Source organism: Chinchilla lanigera, unplaced genomic scaffold (assembly GCF_000276665.1).
Source record: "Chinchilla lanigera isolate Chin_1 unplaced genomic scaffold, ChiLan1.0 scaffold00002, whole genome shotgun sequence".
NCBI classification, from domain to species: domain Eukaryota; kingdom Metazoa; phylum Chordata; class Mammalia; order Rodentia; family Chinchillidae; genus Chinchilla; species Chinchilla lanigera.
Window position 1 is genome coordinate 37,101,553 of NW_004955403.1, and position 21,608 is coordinate 37,123,160.

Sequence of the window (21,608 nt, forward strand, 5' to 3'; positions counted from 1 at the left end):
GAAGGTGTTATTCTGGCAATGCTGCCTGTTATTCCTGAAAGTGTATGCCGCGGAGAAATTCCTTGCTTTTTAAAAGAGCAGATGCTCATGTCTGAGAAAAATTTATCCTGTTAATTGTGGACCAGACAGGCCACCCAAATTTGAGTCCCCAGGGAGCCCCGGGAACAAATTGTCAGTCCCTTTGCAATCATCTGTAGAAACACCAGGCTGCTGGGCTGCAATTAGCACAGCTTTGTGAGGAGCCTGGTAGTGCAGAAAGTGAGTTAATTCTTTAATTCTCTGTTAAATATTGACTGGCAGGATTTCCATTCTCCTGTAGCTCTCTCTTACTAACAGGATAAGAAGAAAATGGTCTGGACAATTGAGATGGGTAGGAAAAAAATGTTAGGCAATGTCTTTTCACATGAAGGCATTTTTTGTAAAGTGCTGAGTATGTAATGCAGAGATCAGAAAATCTCTGTTCTTAATACTACCTGCATTACCTTTTAAGATTTTATTCTTTTTTACTTTATTTTTCTACGCGGTTAAGCTCTGTGTTCAATGTTTTTCCATTATTGTACTATCTAGGTAAGTTACATGTAGTGTGTTATCATTGAAGCTTTCCGGAAATGTTCCATTTTACCTCAGGGCAAACAAAAAGCTAATGTTCTTTCCTTTTTTGCTGATCATATCAGCTCAGTACACATAGTTTGACCCCTTCTGCTCTTACTTTGCACTGGGGTTTTTCAAATCTGCTAAATTGGTTTGCCAACAAGACTGGAATTTCAAGTCTTACCCTGCTGTGATATAAAATTTGAGCACATATGACGATAACTGACACAATAACATGATGAAAAATACAGTGAGAGTTTCTACCAACTTTATTGTGAGATTCCTCGACACACACAGAAGCAGAAAGTTAGTTTATTTGAAATGGGTACATTAATGCTGGATGGCTTCATTCTTAGTCACCTTGATAGTTTTCACCAACCCTGACAGTTGCTACTTCGATGTTTAGTTATGCTGTGAGCAGCAACTACCCGGCCATTATTGGGTTTGGGTATTCAGCCAAATACCTAAATACCCTTTTGATCATGCTTCTCTAAATTTCTTTGGTGAGCTATAATAGACCAGTGTTTGTTACTAGCAACTGTTAAAATTAGACATCTTGGAATTTATTTGAACAAAGAAAACCTGTTTTTACCTTTTCAGCCTTGGGATTTGAACCCAGGTTCTTGTGCTTGATAGGCAGACATACTGCCACAGAGGGACATCCCCAAACCAAGGGATTGCTTATTTTTTATGTAATATCTGCCTGTAGCATAAACACAATGAATTCCTAGGATTAAAAGACATCTCTTATGCAAAAAACAAAACAAATTCCACTTGCAAACTTGAAAGTGGTAATTCAATTTTTGATAAAGACATGTTGAAAATAAATCTGAGTGGATCTTTGTGAACTGTCTGAGCTTCTGTGTTGGTTTGTCGGTTGCTTCTGCAGTTTAACTCGGCCGCTAAGCAGCTGATAGAATGGGATAAGCCTCCTGCACAAGGAGTTGATGCTGGAGAATGTACCTCTGCGGCAGCCCAGGGCAGTTCTGCCCCAAAGCACCCCGACACTAAGAAGAACACCAAAAAGCGACACTCCTTCACTTCGCTCACCATGGCCAACAAGTCCTCCCACGCGTCCCAGAACCGCCACTCCATGGAGATCAGCCCGCCGGTCCTCATCAGCTCCAGCAACCCCACGGCCGCTGCCCGGATCAGCGAGCTCTCCGGGCTGTCCTGCAGCGCTCCTTCTCAGGTAAACGCTCCGAGACACGGGGAAGCAGCTCTGCTGGAACAGGATCTACTCACCAGTTTTTGTTCTCTAACTGAAAAACACTATTCATTTTGAACTTCTGAAGGTAGTGGCTTTCCAGGGGCACACAGCCTTTCTTAATTTTGTAGGGGGGAAAAATGGAGAACGGAAAGCTAACTTGAGGGTGTCTACCCACAACTGCTCAGTCATTTTCAAAGGAGAGATCAGGGCTTACAAGATGAGTTAAATATTTAATAGTTTCACTAAGCAATCTCTCAGTTTTATAAAACCTTCTCATAGTGTTAATTTGAAAGGTCTTGCCATTTGAAACTTTATCTCCACCCTAACTTAGATGGTCTCGTTGAAATTTGTAATGCGTGCAGCTTCTTGCATTTACTCTGTTTGATATTTAGGTTTCCCAGTCAAAGTTACTGGAAAGGATGGAAAGAAACATTTAATTTAAATTACCAGGTGGCCTTGCTTTTATTTATTTGAGACAGGGTCTCACTAAGTTGTACAGGCTGGGATCAAACTTTCTATCCTCCTGTCTCACCCTCCCAGACTGCCAGGATTACAGGTCTGTGCCATCCCAGCGTGACCTTGCATTTTCAAAAAAGCTGATTAGTTCTTAAAGACTTTGGACCGTCTTTAAAGATAACTGTACATTACTCCGTGCTAGTAAAAATACATGAGATGATTATGAAGACTGAGTCATTTGGCGTACGCTTTCTGAGCACTTTTATTATTAGACTGTTCCAGGCAGTATATATCAGTATATATAAGACATAGGACTTAGTTTCAGTCTACCAAACAAGGCTAATTGTGGCCCTGCCCAATCCCAGGACAACTGTCATTATCCAATTAGATGACAGTGGTATTTCCCTCAACCTAAAGGTCAGCGCCTAGTCTGAAACAACCTGCCACAGGCAAAGGAAACTTCTCCCTTGTCATGTGTGTCATTCTTTAAAAAATAATGCAGATTTTACATTTACTCCACAATATAGCTTTGGGGTTTTTTTTTTTTTTTTTTCTTTAAAATTGAAATTATTTCCCCTTATTCCTTTATTTCCCCCCTTTAAAAAAATGGAGGAAACATAGTCCTGGTCCTCAAAGAGTTTATGGTTTTTTAAGTGTTTGTATGGGATCACAGAGTAAACATTTACTCTCTAGCTCTGCGTATTCCTTGAAGATTTTCTTACACTTATTTTTGCGTGTGTGTTTGAAGCTATCCCTTGGATTTACAATGTGTGTTAGAAATGAAATACATTCACTTCCTGAATGGGATTGTGGTTGGTTTATTAATTTATTTATTTTCTGGGTGCTAAGTCCACAGAACTTTTGATTTTTCTGAGGGAAACAAGACACACACACGTGAGTGTAGTAAGGATAGTGAGCCCTCATTAAATACTTGTTGAATGAGTGAATCAATTGAAAACTGGACAGAGGAGTTCCACTTATTTTACATGCATTCATCCCTGTGTAAAACATAGACATGGATTGTAGATCAGAGTTCAGAATACTGAGGGAGATGACTCTGATAAGATTCAGAATAGAAGATTTTTTATTGAGGATCCTGAAGGGCCGGGCTAATAATGACAGCCATCACAAATAGAATTGGTCATTTTCATCTGTGTTCTTTATCTTGTGACCCAGCAACATTGTACAACCAGGTTTTTTTGACATGAATCACGCTTCTACTGAGCCTAGTGACAGCACGGAATGGAAAGAACTCTGAATTTTTTTATAATCTTTGGCAATAGGGACAATGAAAAGAGAAAGGAAGATAAACTGAGGGTGTGCATCTTCTGCAGAGGAGCCTGCAGTCAGGTGCGAGCATGTCTGCCGCTGCCACACCGGAGCTGGGAGTGAAGACTATAAAAGCAGAGTTATTTTTGTTTGGGTTTGAGTAGCTTAGGAAACAAGGCTCTTCTGTGTTCCATTAAAACAGCTTCCCTTCACCCATTCCCCCCTCCTCCCATATTCCTGTTTTCAGCAGTGGCGTTTTGCCTCAGGGAGAAGTTATTTCTAGAAGAGGATGGGAGGTGTTTGAAGTACTGCCTGATTTCTCCGCCTAGGTTTACAGAAAACACCACTTATCTGGGGCACTGTGTACACTGGAGGGAACCACAGCCCACCGTAAAGCATTGAGTACGTGTAGCCTGGGCGATGTGTTCTCTGTTAACCATGGAGATTGGTATAGGTGGGAAGGTGGCCCATGGGAGACTGTCCTTTCCCCCTGCTCAGCAGAGGATCTATCTGCAGACTGAAGAAAGGCCCACTAAGTACCTCTTGGTACTGGCCTGATTTCTGTCTGATATTTTTTGGTCCCTGCCAACTGGAAGAGTGCTTCATAATATTGAGTGTCTCTGCAGTGTTTTTGTGTTGCCGCTGGCCACAAGGGAAGCAAGAAGTCCCATCCAGCCACTCCCTTTTGCTTTTCCCAGTTCTTTCCTCTCCTCACTAGTCCTTTCTTGTGGAAGAGACTGAACTAAACTACAGTTCCGTGAGAAGGGATGAGCACGGCAGAACATAGGGTGTCTCTTTTCAGGGAATTTATTCTGGACACACTCATCCTCAGCTGGTTTACTTCTACTACTTGTTCTTTTGCTTCTTAGTCTTTCTTCAGTGATTTTGTCTTTTCCTTGGCTTCTCTGCTAGGAGTAGCCCTGTGTTAAAGTGGTACTTGTGAAGTTCTTGGTGTTTTGTGATTCCTTCCTTATCTGCAATGGCAGAGACCTTAGGGAGCCTCTGGGTTCCGGAGACAGAAAGTAATTTATCCCAAGACCGTGAGGTAACTGGCAGATAATTGTTCTGACTCCCACACTGGAGCCTTTAGAGAAGTGTCAATCATTAATTAAATCTTTCTCAGATATTTATAGGGCAGTCCCAGGAAACTATGGTTGTTTTGTTTTGTTTTGTCGTTGCTCCAAAGGTTCTTTGGTAATGATACCAAGTTGAGATGAATTTCACTATACTTTTAAGAAAGCTACCACTTTTGTATGGTGCCAAACTTACCTATGTCCTTGGAATGTGAATATAAAAAGATTTGGGGGAGTGAAATACCTAAAGGCTTTATTCTAGAAAGAAAAACCAGTATGCTTTACATTAGAGATTGCCTTAGTTACTTTCCTGCCACTGAGACACAACACCTAATACCCACAACTCTAGGAAGGAAGGGTATATGGGATCATAGTTTGTAGAGGTTTCAGTCCATAGTTGGCTGGCTCCACAGCAGGGCGGAGTGGTGGCATGGCAGAGGAGAACTGCTCAAGGCATGGCGGGCAGGAAAGCAGAGAGATGAAGGGAGGAGAAGGGAGACAGGCCCTTCCAGCCCATGCACCCAGTGACCCTCCTCTTCCAACCAGGCTTCACCTCCCAACATCACATGGAGCTATACACTCAACGGTGGATTAATCTGCTGAGTATTATGCCCCCATGATCCAGTCACCTCCCATAAGCCTTGCCCTTGGGTTCATGAGGCTTTGGGGAGACATCCAGATGTAAAGCATAACAAATATTTTAAAAGTCGACTGTAGATCACAGGACAATCAGAAAATGAGAGCTTGTGGAGAAACTCTTTATTCATGCCACCCCTGGCTCTGCTTAGGCTCATGTGTTAGCATTAATTAATGTACAGACTAAAGGGTACAGATGCATTTCAAAAGATTGTGAATTCCATGTATAAGTCAGATTTATTTGTGAAAATAACTTGTATGCTGTAATGCGAATAATCCTTGACCTCAGTAGGGCTTAACCTAGTGGGAAACTGAGTGTCCTTTAGCGCCTTAAGGAACTAATCTCTGAACTTTTTCTTGTCTTGATAATCTTTCTTAATTGTGGGAACTGAATAAACCATGTTTTGGAATACATTTTTACTACAATCCTAGAATTTTTGGTATATCATCATTTCCTTGGAGAAACAAAGCACCATCCAACCACGTAGCTTCCATACATATTGGAAGAAAAACACTGTATTTGTTCAGGAACCATCTGCAACATCAAGTAACACCACTGCATTCTGCAGCTGGACCTGTTCTGCAGCCTGAGTGAAATTGATTGAATAATTGAACACAGGCAATGAAATGACCTGAATAACTCAATTTCTTTCTAGTAAATTAATCTTGGGTGGTATCATGGATAAGACACCTTTGAAAACAATTAATTTGGCTTGACATTGTTCCTTTAAAGGTTTTATAAATAATTGCCTGCTATAAGGCCTGTCCAGGCAGGTACATTTTAATTATGCATCCCCACGGAATGATAGAAGTCATGAAAAATCATCTTGAAAATAGCAGACTGCCTCGAGAATTTTACATAGATTTAACATATGGTTACACAGGTGAGTATTCCAGCACAGCTCACCTTAATGGGGTCTTCAGAAAAACTGTTGGAAGGCTAGTAGAGCCCAGAGCTGACCATCTGAAAGCTCAGTGATTCATGGTAGCATAAACATGAGGCAGCATCTTATTATGAAGCCAGCAACTGAACGCTGTATGTAAAACATTGTAATGACCAGCTTTTGTCACAGGGCTGCCCAATATTGAGCAGAGTGACCGATACATGGTAAGTAGACAATAAATTTGGATTGAATAAACTGAAAGGGATTTTACCTTCTCAGAATAAAAGAAGGTACAGATTTTTCTTCAGTGTAACTTCCTGCCAGTATAATCTGTTGTATTAAGCATGGTCTTGTTTTTAGTGACTCATTTTTTTGTTGGCAGGTTCACATAAGTACCACTGGCCTAATCGTGACTCCACCCCCAAGCAGCCCAGTGACAACAGGCCCCTCGTTCACTTTCCCATCAGACGTTCCCTACCAAGCTGCCCTTGGAGTGAGTATAGTTTTTCTGTCTCTGTTTCTCTTTAAGGAATGTAATCCCGTTAACCTGGCACATCCCACCCCCTAAAATCTGCGATTTACACCAATGCTTACTAGTGGAAAGGCTATATTTCATCTGTTAGCTCTGCTAATCTTATGAAAAGTTAGACAGTCTCTTGACTGCAGCCTGCAAATTTTTTAACAATGAGAGTCAACTTCAGTGGTCTAATGTTGTTAGAGCTCTGAAAAATACATTTAAATTTTATTGTGGTTCAGCCTGGTTTGCTGCAGGTTTAGCCTTTTATTTCTTTGGAGTTTCTAGATCCTGCTTGTTTCTTTTAAAGACACATTTATAGAAATATTGAGGAATTGGGTCTCAAAGGCTGAACGGTTTGCTTTCACATGGTAAATTTATACTAAATCTCTACATTTAAGATTCATCTTTTAGTTCCTTATCTTCTGTTGGTGTAGTGAGTGCATAGCTGTGGTATCTGCAGTCTTGATTATATTTTTTTCCTTTTAAAAACATACCGTCCTACATGTAGAGTCTAATCACTAATTGCTTAAAAACATCCAAATGGGGGAAATTAATAGAGACAGTTAGAATAAATACACAGAGGAACATGGTAGAAAAAAACTTAACAGTGGAGGCACAGTAAAGAAACAGAAGAAAAATTTCTTCTGCTAGACTGCAAATGCAGCTTTAGATGGTAGAGAAAAACCGTAATCTCTACATCATAAAGCTGTAGGCAGTTGAACTACAAGGAACTAGCAGTTGTTAAACATCTCATGCAGACTAATGCCGTGGTTCCTACTTTTAGACTGTTTGTTCCAGCACTGAGTTGAATGAGGAGAGAAAATATCATTAAAGCAGACTGCCCTGGTACCTGGACCATCGCATGGCCCTAACCCAGCACACACAAGTAGTTTGTGGTGATGCTGTTAGTGAGACAGTGAGGCTCCTGATGGATGTACAGATTTGGGATGGAACATACCTGGACTTGAAGTCCAGTTCAGCCACTTGTTACTTAACCCTGGAAAAGTTACTCAGCTTCTTTGAGCCTCAGTGTCCCTGCTAAAATGAAATTGATAGTATCTATGTCATAGAGTTAGAATATAGAGAGGGCTGGCTACATACTGATCTCATTATAGGCCTCTATTTAGGACTGTTGCAGGGGGAATCTGTGACGTGTGCCGCTGTTTACCCGAAGAATGCCTTGGAAGGCCTAGTTCACTTTGTTATAGTGTTCTTTGCCGTCTACACCACTAATAGTGAGGCTTCTAAGCAGCTGGTTTGTTTTTAGGTTGTGGACTTTATATATATTGTAAAGATTATATTTCTTCTGCTAGACTGCTGAGAGCTAAATTTGTGGCCTCCCAGCGAGGACCTCAATATACTGGTCAAAATGTTGGCTCTATCTAGTTTTATTGCCTTAGTTTTCCATTTGCTTCATTTTTCTTACTTCATATTTATTTTATTTGATAACATTTTATAAATAATTGAAAACTGATTTTGAAACAAGCTGGGGTATAAATAAATGCAGAGTTGTTACCTAACTAGACTTTGGAAAATTTTTTATGGAGTTAAGCATATTCCTTATTTAAATGGAAGTTAATAATGTTCTAGTTCGAGGTTAAAGTCTTTTCTTTTTCTTTCCTTTTTTTTTTTAATGTTCCCTGAACAATTATGGTTTCTGGATAGTACAACTGGTGAAGGAGGCATTGCCTTAATTCATCTGGAGAGAAGATGAATTTAGTTCATATTTATTAAATTTGGTTTCCATGAGATTCTGTTAGCCCGGGATGTTTGACCAGAGCCAGATTTCATAACCATCGTGCATTTTACTCTCCAGGGGAGACTCTCCCCTTTCCTTCCCACTCCCAACAATGCACACAACCAGTTGGTATTTCCATTTCCAGATGACTACTTTGTGTGGAAAATTCTAACTTGATTTCTTAAGGGGGAAAAAGACTTACTTTTCTGATCCTAGAAAAATTAATTAGTGGAAAAGACTTAAGGCTGGCTGAGTTTCAGCTCTTAGGAGCTGAACATTTTACAGTATAGTAAATGGCCAGTTCCTCTTAGCTGAGGGCTTACTCTAGGGCAAGTCAATGGGACAGGTCACAGGAGAGGGTGAATATATAAAAATTAATTTACATTCAACCACTTTATCCTAGGATTATATAAGAAAGCCTGCATGTTAAGCAAAGGAGAGATTTATTAAGCAGTATGTCTGCTGTGCCAACTCCATTAAATGAAAAATTAATTATAAACAGACTTGCCTGTCATCTCTAGAGATGTCTAGATCTCAAAGTCCCTGGTAGGTTGGCAGAAGTGTTTTAGATTTAATATGGTAGATTTAAGTAGAAAAATATCAATAGCATGTGCCCACTGCATCTTACATTAATTGTGGCAAGAATGCTATTTAGAATTTAAAATACTTCTAAAGGCTTTGAATACTATCACAGGCAATAATACACAGGTTAGAAGAAAAGAAGCCAGGCTTTTTCACGATATGAATTTATAGGTAATAAATGCCACCACTAGAATAGGAAATGAAAATTATTTCTAGTGCCTTTTTCATAAATTGAGACTTTTTAATCTTTTATGCAGAATGAAGTTATGAGCACATGTCCCCGTACATTTCACATGTAACAGTTAAAATGGCCAGCATTATGAGCGAAACTGGTTTTACATCTATCTAGTGCAGACTTCAAACCATAAAAGTAGTTCTGTTTTTTTAAACTAATTTTGTGGGATGAAGAGAGTGAAGATCTTAGTTTTGTGTCTTCCATTAATGGAAGAATTTTTTAAATAAGTGACTAATAATCCTTGACGCTCTGTGCCAGCTGAGAGGTGTTTAGCTATAAAGTGTCACAAGGTAGCCAAGGTCAGTAAAGGCCAAACTTCTCCCGTGGCCAATTTGCAGATTTAATTCCCAAATTATGCAACCTTAATTAAAAGTTTTACATGCACATGATTGGTATGCTATATAAAATGTTAAGTATTTTTGAAGACTTTGAGTATTAATCACAGCAATAGAGTGGAAGTTGGTAGAGAGAAAAATCAGGCTTTTTATGGTGTAGATTTTTAGGAGTAGATGCCACCACATGTGCATTGTGTGTGTGTGTGTGTGTGTGTGTAAAGAGACAACACACATGGTGTTACATGATACATGATATCAAGTCTCGGAATAGCCAGTATGTGATAGTCTAATATAACCCATGGTGAAGACCGTACAGAACCTTTTGCTGCCAACAGGGTAAGGGGAAGACTCTGGAAGTAGGGGAATGGGACCACAAACCCGGTAGTTTGGGAAGTAAAAGCAGGACCTTGGGAATTGACAGGTGTTGGGAAAGTCAGGGGGTAGGATATGGTCAAAACTTTCATACCAGCAATAAGAAAGAACTCTAGCATCTCAGGAATAGAAATGTTTTGATCAGATTATTCTAAGAGAGGGTTAAAAACAGAATGTGTTCCTCATTCATGAAACACTCACTGAGGGTCTCTTTATCTTCTGGCTACAAACCTAGGTGCTACAATACAATGGCAAGTAAAATAGTCTCTGACTTCAGTCTCATGAATTGTAACAGTAGCTTCTACTTTCTTGAGCTTTTGCTATGCTCCAGGGAAATGGGAAAGGCAGTTTACATAAACTGTTTTGTAATTATTAACACCATCTTGCAGATTGGTGTAGTATGGCATAGTGATCTTATATGATTTACACAATTAACTAGTATAGAAATCTCTTTTCTTTATCGATTAAATGTACAACAATAAGTTACAGTTTTTGCATACAGATGGTAATGCTGCTGGAGTTGGTAACACTGTTGACTTGAGGGAGTATCTTCAAGCAGTAGCTTGAACTGTTCCCCTTTACTCTACTGGGTGTCCTTGAGTCAGAAAAGAACACTTAGAGGTACTGGTGTACAGGGTTGAAAGGGGTTGTTTGGAAATCAGATATTTAGAAGAAATGATGGCAGCTTTGAGAGGTATTAAATAGTATTTGCCCAAGGGACCCATTTTCTGCCCTGGAAGGTGTGTAAGAGATACATACATGAGAGACAGTTGGAAAGGAAATGACCTTTTATTGTCAGTTGAACTTATTATGCTTGAAACCCCAGTTCAGAGCACTGTGCTGATAGCTGGCCTGAAGCCCTTGGCACAACTTGAGACCTCCGAGAGGTTTCCCCCATCCTTAGCCAAATCCAGATCTAACTGCTCACTGGGGGAAGGGCATGAAAGGGCAAGAGGAAGAGGGATGTCAGGGAGGAGGGGTTTTATACCCACATTCTTGAGCTTCTCACTCACTGTGTCCCGAGCAAGCTTGGCCTTCCCTGGGGGGTGACTAGCAAAGTAGGAAAGTCAAGCACTGTCCTAAGAGCCTGGGCCAGAGCTGGAATTGGTTTCCTTTTCTGACCACAGAGCCCGTGCGGCTTCTATGAGGCAAATCTGTCTCCTTTTTACACCAGCAGGTTAAGACTGGGACATGGCGAAGGATAGCCATTTCACATTAGCAGCCCACTCCTAAACAAAAAGTGAGCTGCGTTCCCAGCCGCTCCATAGATCTTTCCTGATAGGGGAAAGTGCTTCTTGGCCCCTGATGCCTCGCTGGCCCAGACTGCGCAACAGTAGGCAGGTCTGCAGGTCAGCTCTGGGCGAAGGAAAGGCTGTGGTTTGCTCTATAGAAATTCAGGTCTTGCAGGATAGGCTGCCTGAGGCTCAATACACAGCGGATTACCTCTTGAACTTCCGCATCACCAGATTATTTCAGTTTAGATTGTTTATAAAGCAACCCACAGGACCTCCTAGTGTGGTCCAGCCCTATCATTTTACCGGCCCTGCAGGACTGAGCCGCATCTAAGAATCTGATTTTAATCAGGCTTTCTCCCTTGGTCTTATGCACATTTACTCAGTATTAGGAAAAATCTGCCCAATTTTATTAAGACATTTCTTCTGTTTGAAGAAGAGGGAAAGCTGTGTTATTTTTTGTAGACGATCTTTAGGATTTGTCAGAGTATTCTGTTTTATGCCATAGCTCAAGACTTCATTTTTATTCTTTGCAGAAGTAATGTACAATGAAGCATTTGCTTTCTGCATTTTATAACTATAAGAAATAAGCTTTCTTTACTTTTTGCCTTTTTCTTCTTAAGGCTGTTTTAGCTCAGCCTCTCTTGATGAAGTTAGGGTATAACAGGCAATCTTCATTTCCTTGCTGAGCACATGCCGTTTGTCTTCTGCATTTGCACAGCCGCACTGTTTGAGATGGAGCTGAGAAAGACTGAATGGAAATGAACTAGGTAGTAACTTTGCAGTTTCTCTGTGGATTACTCTGTCTAGTGCAGACTTGTTATCTCACCTGTCAGGCCACTGACGCATTATTGTCTTTGAACCAGTCAGGTCACATTGCTGAGTGTTTTACCAGGAGTGTCTTTGTTCCTCTCTACTTGGTCACTGGAAGGAGGTCAAACAGAATGAATGCTTGACCTTCAACTGGTTAAAGTTTGCAGAGGCAGTGAGTCCCAGCACATGCAAATTCTAGAGCCCTAATGAATCTGAATGCTGCCATGTTTTGGATGGAGAGTGTGAGTGACTTTTTCCTGACATTGTAGCTTTAAACCGACCTCTGCCTTGTCCAGGTTAGCACTCTGCACCGCTCTACGCCTCATTTATTTCTTCGCTAAATGTTCCGCTGCAGGGTGGGAAAAATCCTTACCGACAGTCACATTTGCAAAAGAATTCAATATAACGTGGAATAGTTGCAACATAGGTAGCGTTGAATTTTTTCTGCTGTGTTATGTTTCTGGAACCCTGTACATTAACAGAGAGATAAAGTACATGTTGTTGAGATCTGAAATTTTATTCCAAAAAATGGAAGTACAATGATTTGTGAGTTATGTTTATAAATCATTGAATTTTTCTCACTAATATGCTGATGTGTAGAAGTCATTTGTGTTTCCTAGGTACATTCTTTAGTCTCCTTGTTTTTCCTTTGATTCAGTTTTTACATCTAGTGCTTCAAAGATATGGGGAGGGCGAGGTAGGGGTTCAGGCAGTCTTTGTGTGCTTCTTTTCCCAGGAGTTTCAGTATATAGGCCCTTAAGAATTATCTGGGGTTTATAGATCAGAAAGCAACAATTGCTCCATTGATTTTCAAAAGGCATGGAGTCCTGTAGGCAGAGCCCCATTAGGCTGCGCCCATAAAGGAACCAGCAGCTTTTCACTGGTATACTTGTTAAAGATTACCAGCCTTGATAGTTCTAAATTTCAAAAGCTGGCAAAGTTAAGAAAAGAATAAGCAAAAGTAGCAACAATGGCCCAGTGACTGTGGCTTGCTATTGTTTGAGCTTTTTGGAGACCAGGCATCAAAAGAAATTTTCTTCCAAAGGAATGATTTGAGATGTGGTGCGGCTAAATTGTTTTGTGTTGTGTTTAAGTTTCAGGTTACAAGAACAATTACAAATAAATTCCTAGCAAGCAGCATGACATTATAGTGGTCCCTTTGAAAGGCATTTGGATTCTTGTCTCAGTCTTTACTTAAAAGTGCTATTAATCTTAAAATTATGTGCAATCGTTCATTTTTTTTCCTTCTCCTTCCAAGGTTGATTACTTACCTGTTTATTGAAAGCCTGCTGTGGCTTTGAGGTGTATTTTAAAGGGGCCTTGCATAGGAGGTAGCCTGCTGGTTCCGCTCTGTGTGGATTCCATTAAGATCCTATTCTATGGATTTCTGCTTCCCTTCCCTCTCACCTTCCACAGAAGATCTAAATAAACATTTTGTCGCTCCCCTCTCCCTTACCTCTTTTCTGTACCAGACTATGAATCCTCCTCTCCCCCCACCTCCTCTCCTGGCCGCCACTGTCCTCACCTCCACACCGCCAGGCGCTACCGCTGCTGCTGCTGCTGCTACTGGAATGGGACCAAGGCCCGTGGCAGGATCCACTGACCAGATTGCACAGTTACGGCCTCAGACTCGCCCCAGTGTGTAAGTGAGGATGTCGCTTATTACCGCTTATGCATTCATTTAAAACTGAGCCAGAGAGCAGAGCCAGAGAAACACTGTTGTGATAAGAGCTAGTGACAGGCTTACAGCTCACCGAGTGGTTTGTGTTCTGCAAACTTCTACCCAGTCATGCATTTAATTAGGAAACTACTGAAACAAAATGGGCCTAACACATGAGCAGCTAGGTAGCAGGCCTGCTGGGTAAAGGCCTTGCAGGATTTGGGGGAACGTACTGTTTGCTTCTTTACAACATTGTTGGTATGTGGAACTGCTCTCCTTCTTTGAGGGGGTACAACTCCTGTTAGATCTTTCTGTCTTCATTTCCATTCCCTTCACTGGGATAGCAAGGAATAGGAAGGTATTCCACACAAATCACATCTAGCTGGAGGATGCAAGTAAAAAGCTGTGAGTTCCCAGCAATAAGTATCCAGAAGTGTCTAATTATCCTGCCCACAGTCTGCTTGTGGCAGAATGCAGCAAGCTTTTTGTGGATCCTGCATTGTGTGAATTTATACCAGTCCAGAGCACTGGTAAGAACTGTAGGTTGGTGTTGCCTGCCTTGTTTCCATGTGCCGATAGGCACAACCGCCCTACCTTGTGGACTTGTTTTATACTCTATGCACTCACCTCTCTTTTCCTTTGACTTTTAGAATTCAGTCTCCTTCCTGGCTGAGCATACACAAGCAGGTGCAGCCCAAGCCTCTAGGTTCAGCTTGTATAGCAAAGGAAACATATTGTGCTTTGCAGTGGAGTTTTATACCATATGTCCTCACTTGGGGCTACTTCCCAAGTCTAACAAGTGCCATTTGAAGTGCTGTTTTCCCAGTGGGCACCTAATCCAGAGCGGCAAGTTGGGCACTCTTACAGACTGTGTTAATGCTTTCACACCACACAAATGCTAGTTGGTGGATAGACACTTCTACAATGAGAGGAACAGGTTCAGCAGTTCTCAGGAAGGCTTCTGCCCATGCTTACAGTGTAGATGGCAAAACCTCTTTCAAGGGAAACTTGCCAGTGCTACTTATGGGTTAAAAGATTATCTTTCACTCTGTGTTTGTACAAAATATTCCTGACTTTGTATCCAGCCAGAGTTTTAAACATCTTGGTATTTTTCTATTAGCCTGAAATCAAATCTTTTTTTCCTATTCTAGCTATGTTGCTATATATCCATATACTCCCCGGAAAGAGGATGAACTAGAGCTGAGGAAAGGGGAGATGTTTTTAGTGTTTGAGCGTTGCCAGGATGGCTGGTTCAAAGGGACATCGATGCACACGAGCAAGATTGGGGTTTTCCCTGGCAATTATGTAGCTCCAGTCACAAGGTAAGGTTTTGAATAAATGGTTTACTAAGTTCTAAACAGAGAAGCTTTGTTCTTTTCCAGGGCTTTTGGTCTATTCAGATTCAGCCTCACATTACAATTGCCTGTTACCTAGCCAGATTTTAAAATCCATATCTGTATCTGCTAAAATCCCTTCTAATGCTAAGATTCATACTTTACTTTTCACATGTGAAATGATAGGTTTCCACCAATACATGTACAGATTGTAAGTTGTTTTCTTTAATATATATGTGAGAAGATTCAGTTCTATTATTTTCAATATTTTTCTATTAGCAAATAAAAGGCATAGTATTTAAGATAAACACAAGCTATATTATTAACACTTTCATGTCTATATAAGGGGTACTGTATGCCAGGTAGGCAGATTTCTGAGCACATTACATTTATTAATTCTTCTTCCTTAAACAACTCATTGATGTGGTTGCTGTTATTATCTTCCGCTTAATAGATATGGCAATTTAGACATTTAGTAACTTATCTAAGATTTCAAAGTGAAGAAGTGCTCAAAGCCACCTGGTCTGGACCTCTGTTTATTCCTCTGACTTGGTAATCATTTCTCAACTCTGTTAATTATAATATAGTCAGAAATTAAAATTCCTTAAATATGGCATAGATCTATTTCAAATAAAGGTAGTATTGCTCCCAGGGGACATTTGGTGATATCTGGACATCATTTGGATTATCACAACTGAGAGGGAGAGACGCTGCTGGCACACAGTGGAATAGGACCAGGGATACTGCAAAGTCCTGCAGTGTGCACGACGTCCCCACCATTGCCACCACCAAAAGAATAAGCTGGCCCAAAACATCACTAAGGTTGAGAAATGCCATTATAGTGTAATAGGAACTTTATATATATATATTAAATTTTTCCTTATTTTATTTAAGGATAGTGTACTTTCTGGTCATTAAGGAAAGTAGCCTCCAATACCGAAAGAAATGACATGTAGTGAAATTTACACAGGGGGAACCCTGGTGTTGGACTGCTGGACTTATCTGTATTATCTGTGATACATCACCCTACAACCCCCCTCCTTTTAAACAAATGGCTTAATGAACTGACATGTTTGTCAGCTGTTGGCCTTGATTTATAGGTTGGCCTGCAGCCTAATCAAATGAAAATCACTATTGTTGCAAATGGCGACAGAATGTTAGCTTTAATTTGACTTGCAAATTTTTAATCAATATAAATCTTCTATTCTGTACATGTTAAAATCTGCTTTCAAGGTCCAGCCCATCCAGAAAATGGCAGATAGAAGCTCCCTCATGCAAAAAAAATAAATAAATAAATAAGGGAAATTTGACAAACCATGATAAAAATGAAGTTAATGAAGGAAAATGTTTTTATAAGATTCAGAAACAAATTATTACATAAAAATGCTTGTTTCATTCTGGACAAATGCTTGCTTACAGTATATACTCTGTCATTCATCATGATAAATAATAAGGATGTTCAATTTAATGAAATATTCTATGCAGTAGAAAATTGCTATATGCAGGATTGCCATTTAAGTGAATTTAAAATAATAAAAGTAGATAATAATAAGGTAGATGTTTAGAGCTGACTATACTCCTATAACTGTGCTAATAGTGGAGGAATAGAACAAACCATTTTACACTTGCCCTTGCCTTTAAGGAACTTTGACTGAATCATCAGTATTTAATATGAAATTTTTTAAAAATACCACATTTTGTACTCAAGGGCTAAATTGCAAGCACTGTGTAGAGTATAAAAACAGAACATGCCTCTCTGACCCAAAGAATCATGTCCTATGTTCCTAGAATTTTGGAACATGTGTTCTCATTCCCAGGCTTGTGGGCACACAGCCTTCTTCTGGGTAGCTCTTGGTTATATTCTGTATTATTAATTCAGTCCTGCACAGACTGAATTGTTTTCAAGTCGTTTTATTTTCCCTTTCTTAAGACTTTTGTACATACTATCTTCCTGAGTGATGGGATCCCTGCTTTCAATAAATTCTAGTTTGGTTTAAAAAAAAAAACAAAACAGAACAGAGGAAGGAATCTAATGAAACAGTAGCATCATAAGATCTTAAACCTGACTCTGAGGCAAACTGCTTTGAAATGATGAGCTGCGTGCTGGATCTTGAAACATAAATGAAATTGAGATAGGTCAGAAGAAGCCAGAAAAGACAGTCCAAGAGTGTGTGTCTGCAAGTATGTGCACATATATGTGTGTGTACCCAGGTACCTGTGTGATGTTTCTGAAATAAGTAGAGAGATCAGAAAACAGAAGCAGAGCTGTGAAAACATAGATTTTGTAAAGGAACAAGCCTGGCTTGTTCAGTAAACGATGCAGAAGAACTCAGGGCCTTAATCAGTGGAGGAGCCTGGCCTCAACATGGAAAGCTGAAACCAGTAACTGTATATTCTTGAGCCAAATATGACGTGTGGTTTCTGGTAACTCAGAACAATTTCAAGACTTCTCTTTGCCTTAAGGCCATCATTTCTTTGAATTTGCTATTCTTAAACTTTGTAAAAATAATTTCATTCATTTTTTAAAATGTTCTTTCTTTAAAGCTCTGAGTCATTTTTCATGTATTTAATTATTCTGTCCCACATTTTGCTGATGGATTGGGTTTTCCATCTGTTTCTGTCTTGGCAGAGCGGTGACAAATGCTTCCCAAGCTAAAGTCTCTATGTCTACTGCGGCTCAGTCAAGTCGGGGGGTGACCATGGTCAGTCCATCCACTGCAGGATGTCCTGTTCAGAAGCTCCAAGGAAATGGTGTGGCTGGTAGTCCCAGTGTTGTCCCCACAGCTGTGGTATCAGCAGCTCACATCCAAACAAGTCCTCAGGCAAAGGTCCTGTTGCACATGACTGGGCAAATGACGGTCAACCAGGCCCGCAATGCAGTGAGGACAGGTAAGGCTGAAACCAGACTGAAACACATCGGGGAAGGGAGTTAGCTGCCTAATAGCAGATGATATAGTTGGTATAATAGTAAAATGGTGACTATCATAAGGAATTAGAAACAGGACAATCTCGTCAGTGTTGCTTTACATTCATTTATTGGGCTAAGCCTGCCCTGCATGTTAATTTAAACCTGACCTATAGATATAAAGTCTGAAGGAAATAGGCTGATCCCTAAGAATGTCAATAGTGTAGTACCTTAAAATATGATTTCTACAGTCAAGATTGTATGAGCTCAGATTTCCTGCTGGGTAGTGTGTTATTTTTGATGAACTTAATCACAAGTATATTTTAAATCTAATATGATCTTAAGTAGCATTGAAAACGTACCAAGAAACAATTGTGAGGTAGTGTCTTAGTTAGTTTTCTCTTTGCTGGGACAAAATACCCAACATCCAAAATTAAAGGAAAAAAAGGTTTATTTATCTCACAGTTTGTAGAGGTTTCAGTCCATAATCGGCTAGCTCCAAGGCTGGGTGGCATGCCAGACAGACATCTCAGAGAAAGAGTTCGTGGTGGGCAGAAGGAGTAAAGCAAGCAAGGGGGCCTTAGCAGTCTTTTTTGCCCCTTTATATTCTATCTAGGCTACCAGAATTAGGGTGCTGCCAAACCAATCAGTGGATTGATTCAGCCACTTCTGAAAAAGCTCCACCTATGACTGCATGAGGCTTTGGAGGGACATCTAAACACAAGCCACAACACTCTGCCCCTGGCCCCCAAAGACTCATGCATATCCCTGCAGGCAAAAGGCATTTAGTCCATCTCTGAGAGCTGCCAAAATCCAGACATTTTCACTATTGCTGAAAAGTCCAAGTCCCAAGTCTCCTCCACAAGTGAAGAGAAAGTTAAATACTTCTAACATTCAGTGGCACATGATAGACATTTCCATTCCAAAAGGAATGGAAACAAAACAAGTCCAAAATCCAGCAGGGCAAACATTAAGTCCCACAGTTACATGTCCAGCATCTCCTACAATCTGTGGCAAGTTGTGAACTCCAAAGGGCTTTGGTGGCTCCACCCTATGCTGCTTCTGGTGATTCTAGCTCCCATGGCTTCTTTCTGTGGCTGGATTTGCTCACTCCTTGGATGATCCACATTCCTGACTTCTCCAAACTTCTGGACTCTCCACTGCACCTTTGGCTTCACATTCACAACTTCGCACAGTGGGAACATTCCCTGGCCTCTCAGGCCTTCTGAAATCTGGGTGGAAGCCTTCCTGACCCCACAACTCTTGCATTCTTCATGCACCTAAAACCAGTACCACATGGATGATGCCAAGGTCTGCCACCAGCTGGAACAGCAGCCAGGCTTCCTCATCTCCTGGCTGTAGGGGTCAAGTGCCTGGATTGCTGAGCACTCTGCACTGGATCCCAAGGAACAAATTCTCTAAGCCACCACCATTCTGGATCATGGTGCTGTGGGGCTCTCTTCTCACAGCAAAGTCTTTCACCTTTGCAACTCTGAGGTTACAAAGGCTGGGATCCTCTTGGTTCTTGTCATGTCCTCAGGTCATCTTTTCAGTTGTCTTCTTCTGAAATACTTGGCTTTTTCTTGCGAGTCTTCTCTGCAACCAGTTTCTCCTCTATTCCATCTTTATAAGCTGCAACTTTACTAGAGCTTCCTTTCTGGCCAAACTCATAATGTTTTAAATCATTCTGTTGGGCTCTTTGCTCCTGATTCTCAACATAGATCTGGCTAAAAGCCTCCAACAGTAGCCAGGCCACTGCTTCAACATTAGACTGCTTTGAAATTTCTTCTGTCAGATTAATTAGTCTGCCACCATTACTCTTAGTCTTAAGCAAAGAAGGAATAAGACTAGTCTCTTTTTATCCCTTATTGTATCCAGGCTACTAGGGTAAGGACAGTGCCAAACGAATCAGTGGGCTTATTTAGTAATCACCCACCCTTAATCCTAGCACTGCACCATGAAGCAGTCACACACTCTAGATTCAGCCACTTTTTAAAAAGCCCCACCTATGATTGCATGAGGCTTTGGGGGACATCTAGACACAAGCCTACATATAAACTAAATGCTTTGGAAATCTATTGGAAAGGGAAAAAATAGTGGTTAATAATGAGTTAGGGTTAGCGGCATGCACCTAAGATTCTAGCTACTCAGGAAACTGAGGCAGGAGAATTACAAGTTTGAGGCCAGCCTGGGCAACATAGTGAAACACTGACTTTAAAATAATATTTTTTAAATAATTAAAAAAAAGACTTGAGTCTGATATTGTTTCACACTGTATAGAATCCTCAGAAATGGACTCATTGTCTCTAATGCTGGGGAAAGGTGTTCTCTGTAAATAAAAGGCCTCAGCTTCCAGATGCTCAACAAATCTGAAGGCTAACTTAGAAGGAAAATAGTTTCTAGGGATTTAAACCACTACACATCCATTCTTGATTGTAAAAAATGGTGACCAGAACGTTTCATTATGTTCTGATTCAGTGACGTGACTTATGAGCAGTATTTAGTAGGAAGTTGACTTTTACTGTGTTCTTTCCTGTTGATTTACCAGTTGCGGCACATAACCAAGAACGCCCCACAGCAGCAGTGACGCCGATCCAGGTGCAGAATGCTGCCTGTCTTGGCCCCGCATCCGTGGGGCTTCCCCATCACTCGCTGGCCTCCCCACAGCCTCTGCCGCCAATGGCAGGCTCTGCTGCCCATGTTGCTGCTGTCACTATCAGTCGAGCCAGTGCCCCCCTGGCCTGTGCTCCAGCTGCTTCCATGACCTCCACGAGTATCGCCACTGCTTCTCTGGAGAGTGAGCCCAGTGCTCGGACAGTGACTGGTCTCCCCGGACTTCCCACATCTCCCGACAGTGTGTCATCAGCCTGTGGGAACAGTTCAGCAACCAAACCAGACAAGGACAGTAAGGTAAGATCCACTTCCTGTTGCTCTGCTTAGGTAGTGTCCCGTCGTGTCTAGCTAATGAAGGGACTCATTGTTCCACAATCCTTGTGGTGCAAGTCACTGCACCAGTTGCTAGGAGTAGGGTGGGGAGAAAGCTCATGCAACACCCTATCCTCTTATCTAGATCTTATTCCTCTGTACTGTGACTCCCACCAGCTGCCAGGCCCTCTCTGGGAAGCTAGGGAGACCACGCTGAGTAAGACTTAGTCAGACCTCCTCCTGCAGCTTACAGACTCATGGAGGAATCTCCTTTCTCCTTTAGTTATGTGCCCTGTTGTCCTCGATTTTTCCCTTTCAGTCTTGGTAACAATTCTGTTTGTAAAAAGTTAAATATATGAGGGCATTAAAACTGTTGATCAAAAATGTTATTATGGATTTATATTTATCTGTAGTGTATCTAACCATAATCACTATGTTTTCTTGAGGTATACAACCAGAAATATAGGGAAAATTATTTTCTAAATCTGTGACTTTTTTAAAAATTCTGTCATTTGAAGCTAAATAAAAAAAAAAAAGTAGAGTTTTGTTAGAAAGACAACTATAACTGGGTTTAGAGACATCCATTTGGAGGAAGGAGAAATTAATAATGTTTAAATATGAAAAGAAAGAGGTGAGATAACAAGAGGGTCTAGAGAGATACAATCATGAATTTTCCCTCAGCATTTCATGCATTTCCCCCAAAGCTCTGGGCCAATGCTAGGGACCTCTAGGGTAATCATAAACTCTTAGCCACCTGGCTAGTGGTAATATATGTTGCTTTATTTAAATGGTTAGCTAAGCCCATAAATAGGAGTTCATAAGGAAATAAACTTTACAGCCT

General features: G+C 40.8%; 1 protein-coding gene across 1 annotated transcript in view; it reads left to right on the plus strand.

The window, feature by feature from the left end:
- The window catches only part of Sh3rf1 (SH3 domain containing ring finger 1), a gene marked incomplete at its 5' end in the record, with an annotated part of 151,680 nt that overhangs the window by 112,044 nt on the left and 18,028 nt on the right, over positions 1-21,608 (plus strand). The window contains 6 exon segments of the mRNA XM_013513376.1: positions 1,481-1,783; positions 6,502-6,612; positions 13,416-13,585; positions 14,755-14,925; positions 17,567-17,826; positions 20,391-20,752. Of these exon segments, the coding sequence (XP_013368830.1) occupies positions 1,481-1,783; positions 6,502-6,612; positions 13,416-13,585; positions 14,755-14,925; positions 17,567-17,826; positions 20,391-20,752 (1,377 nt within the window).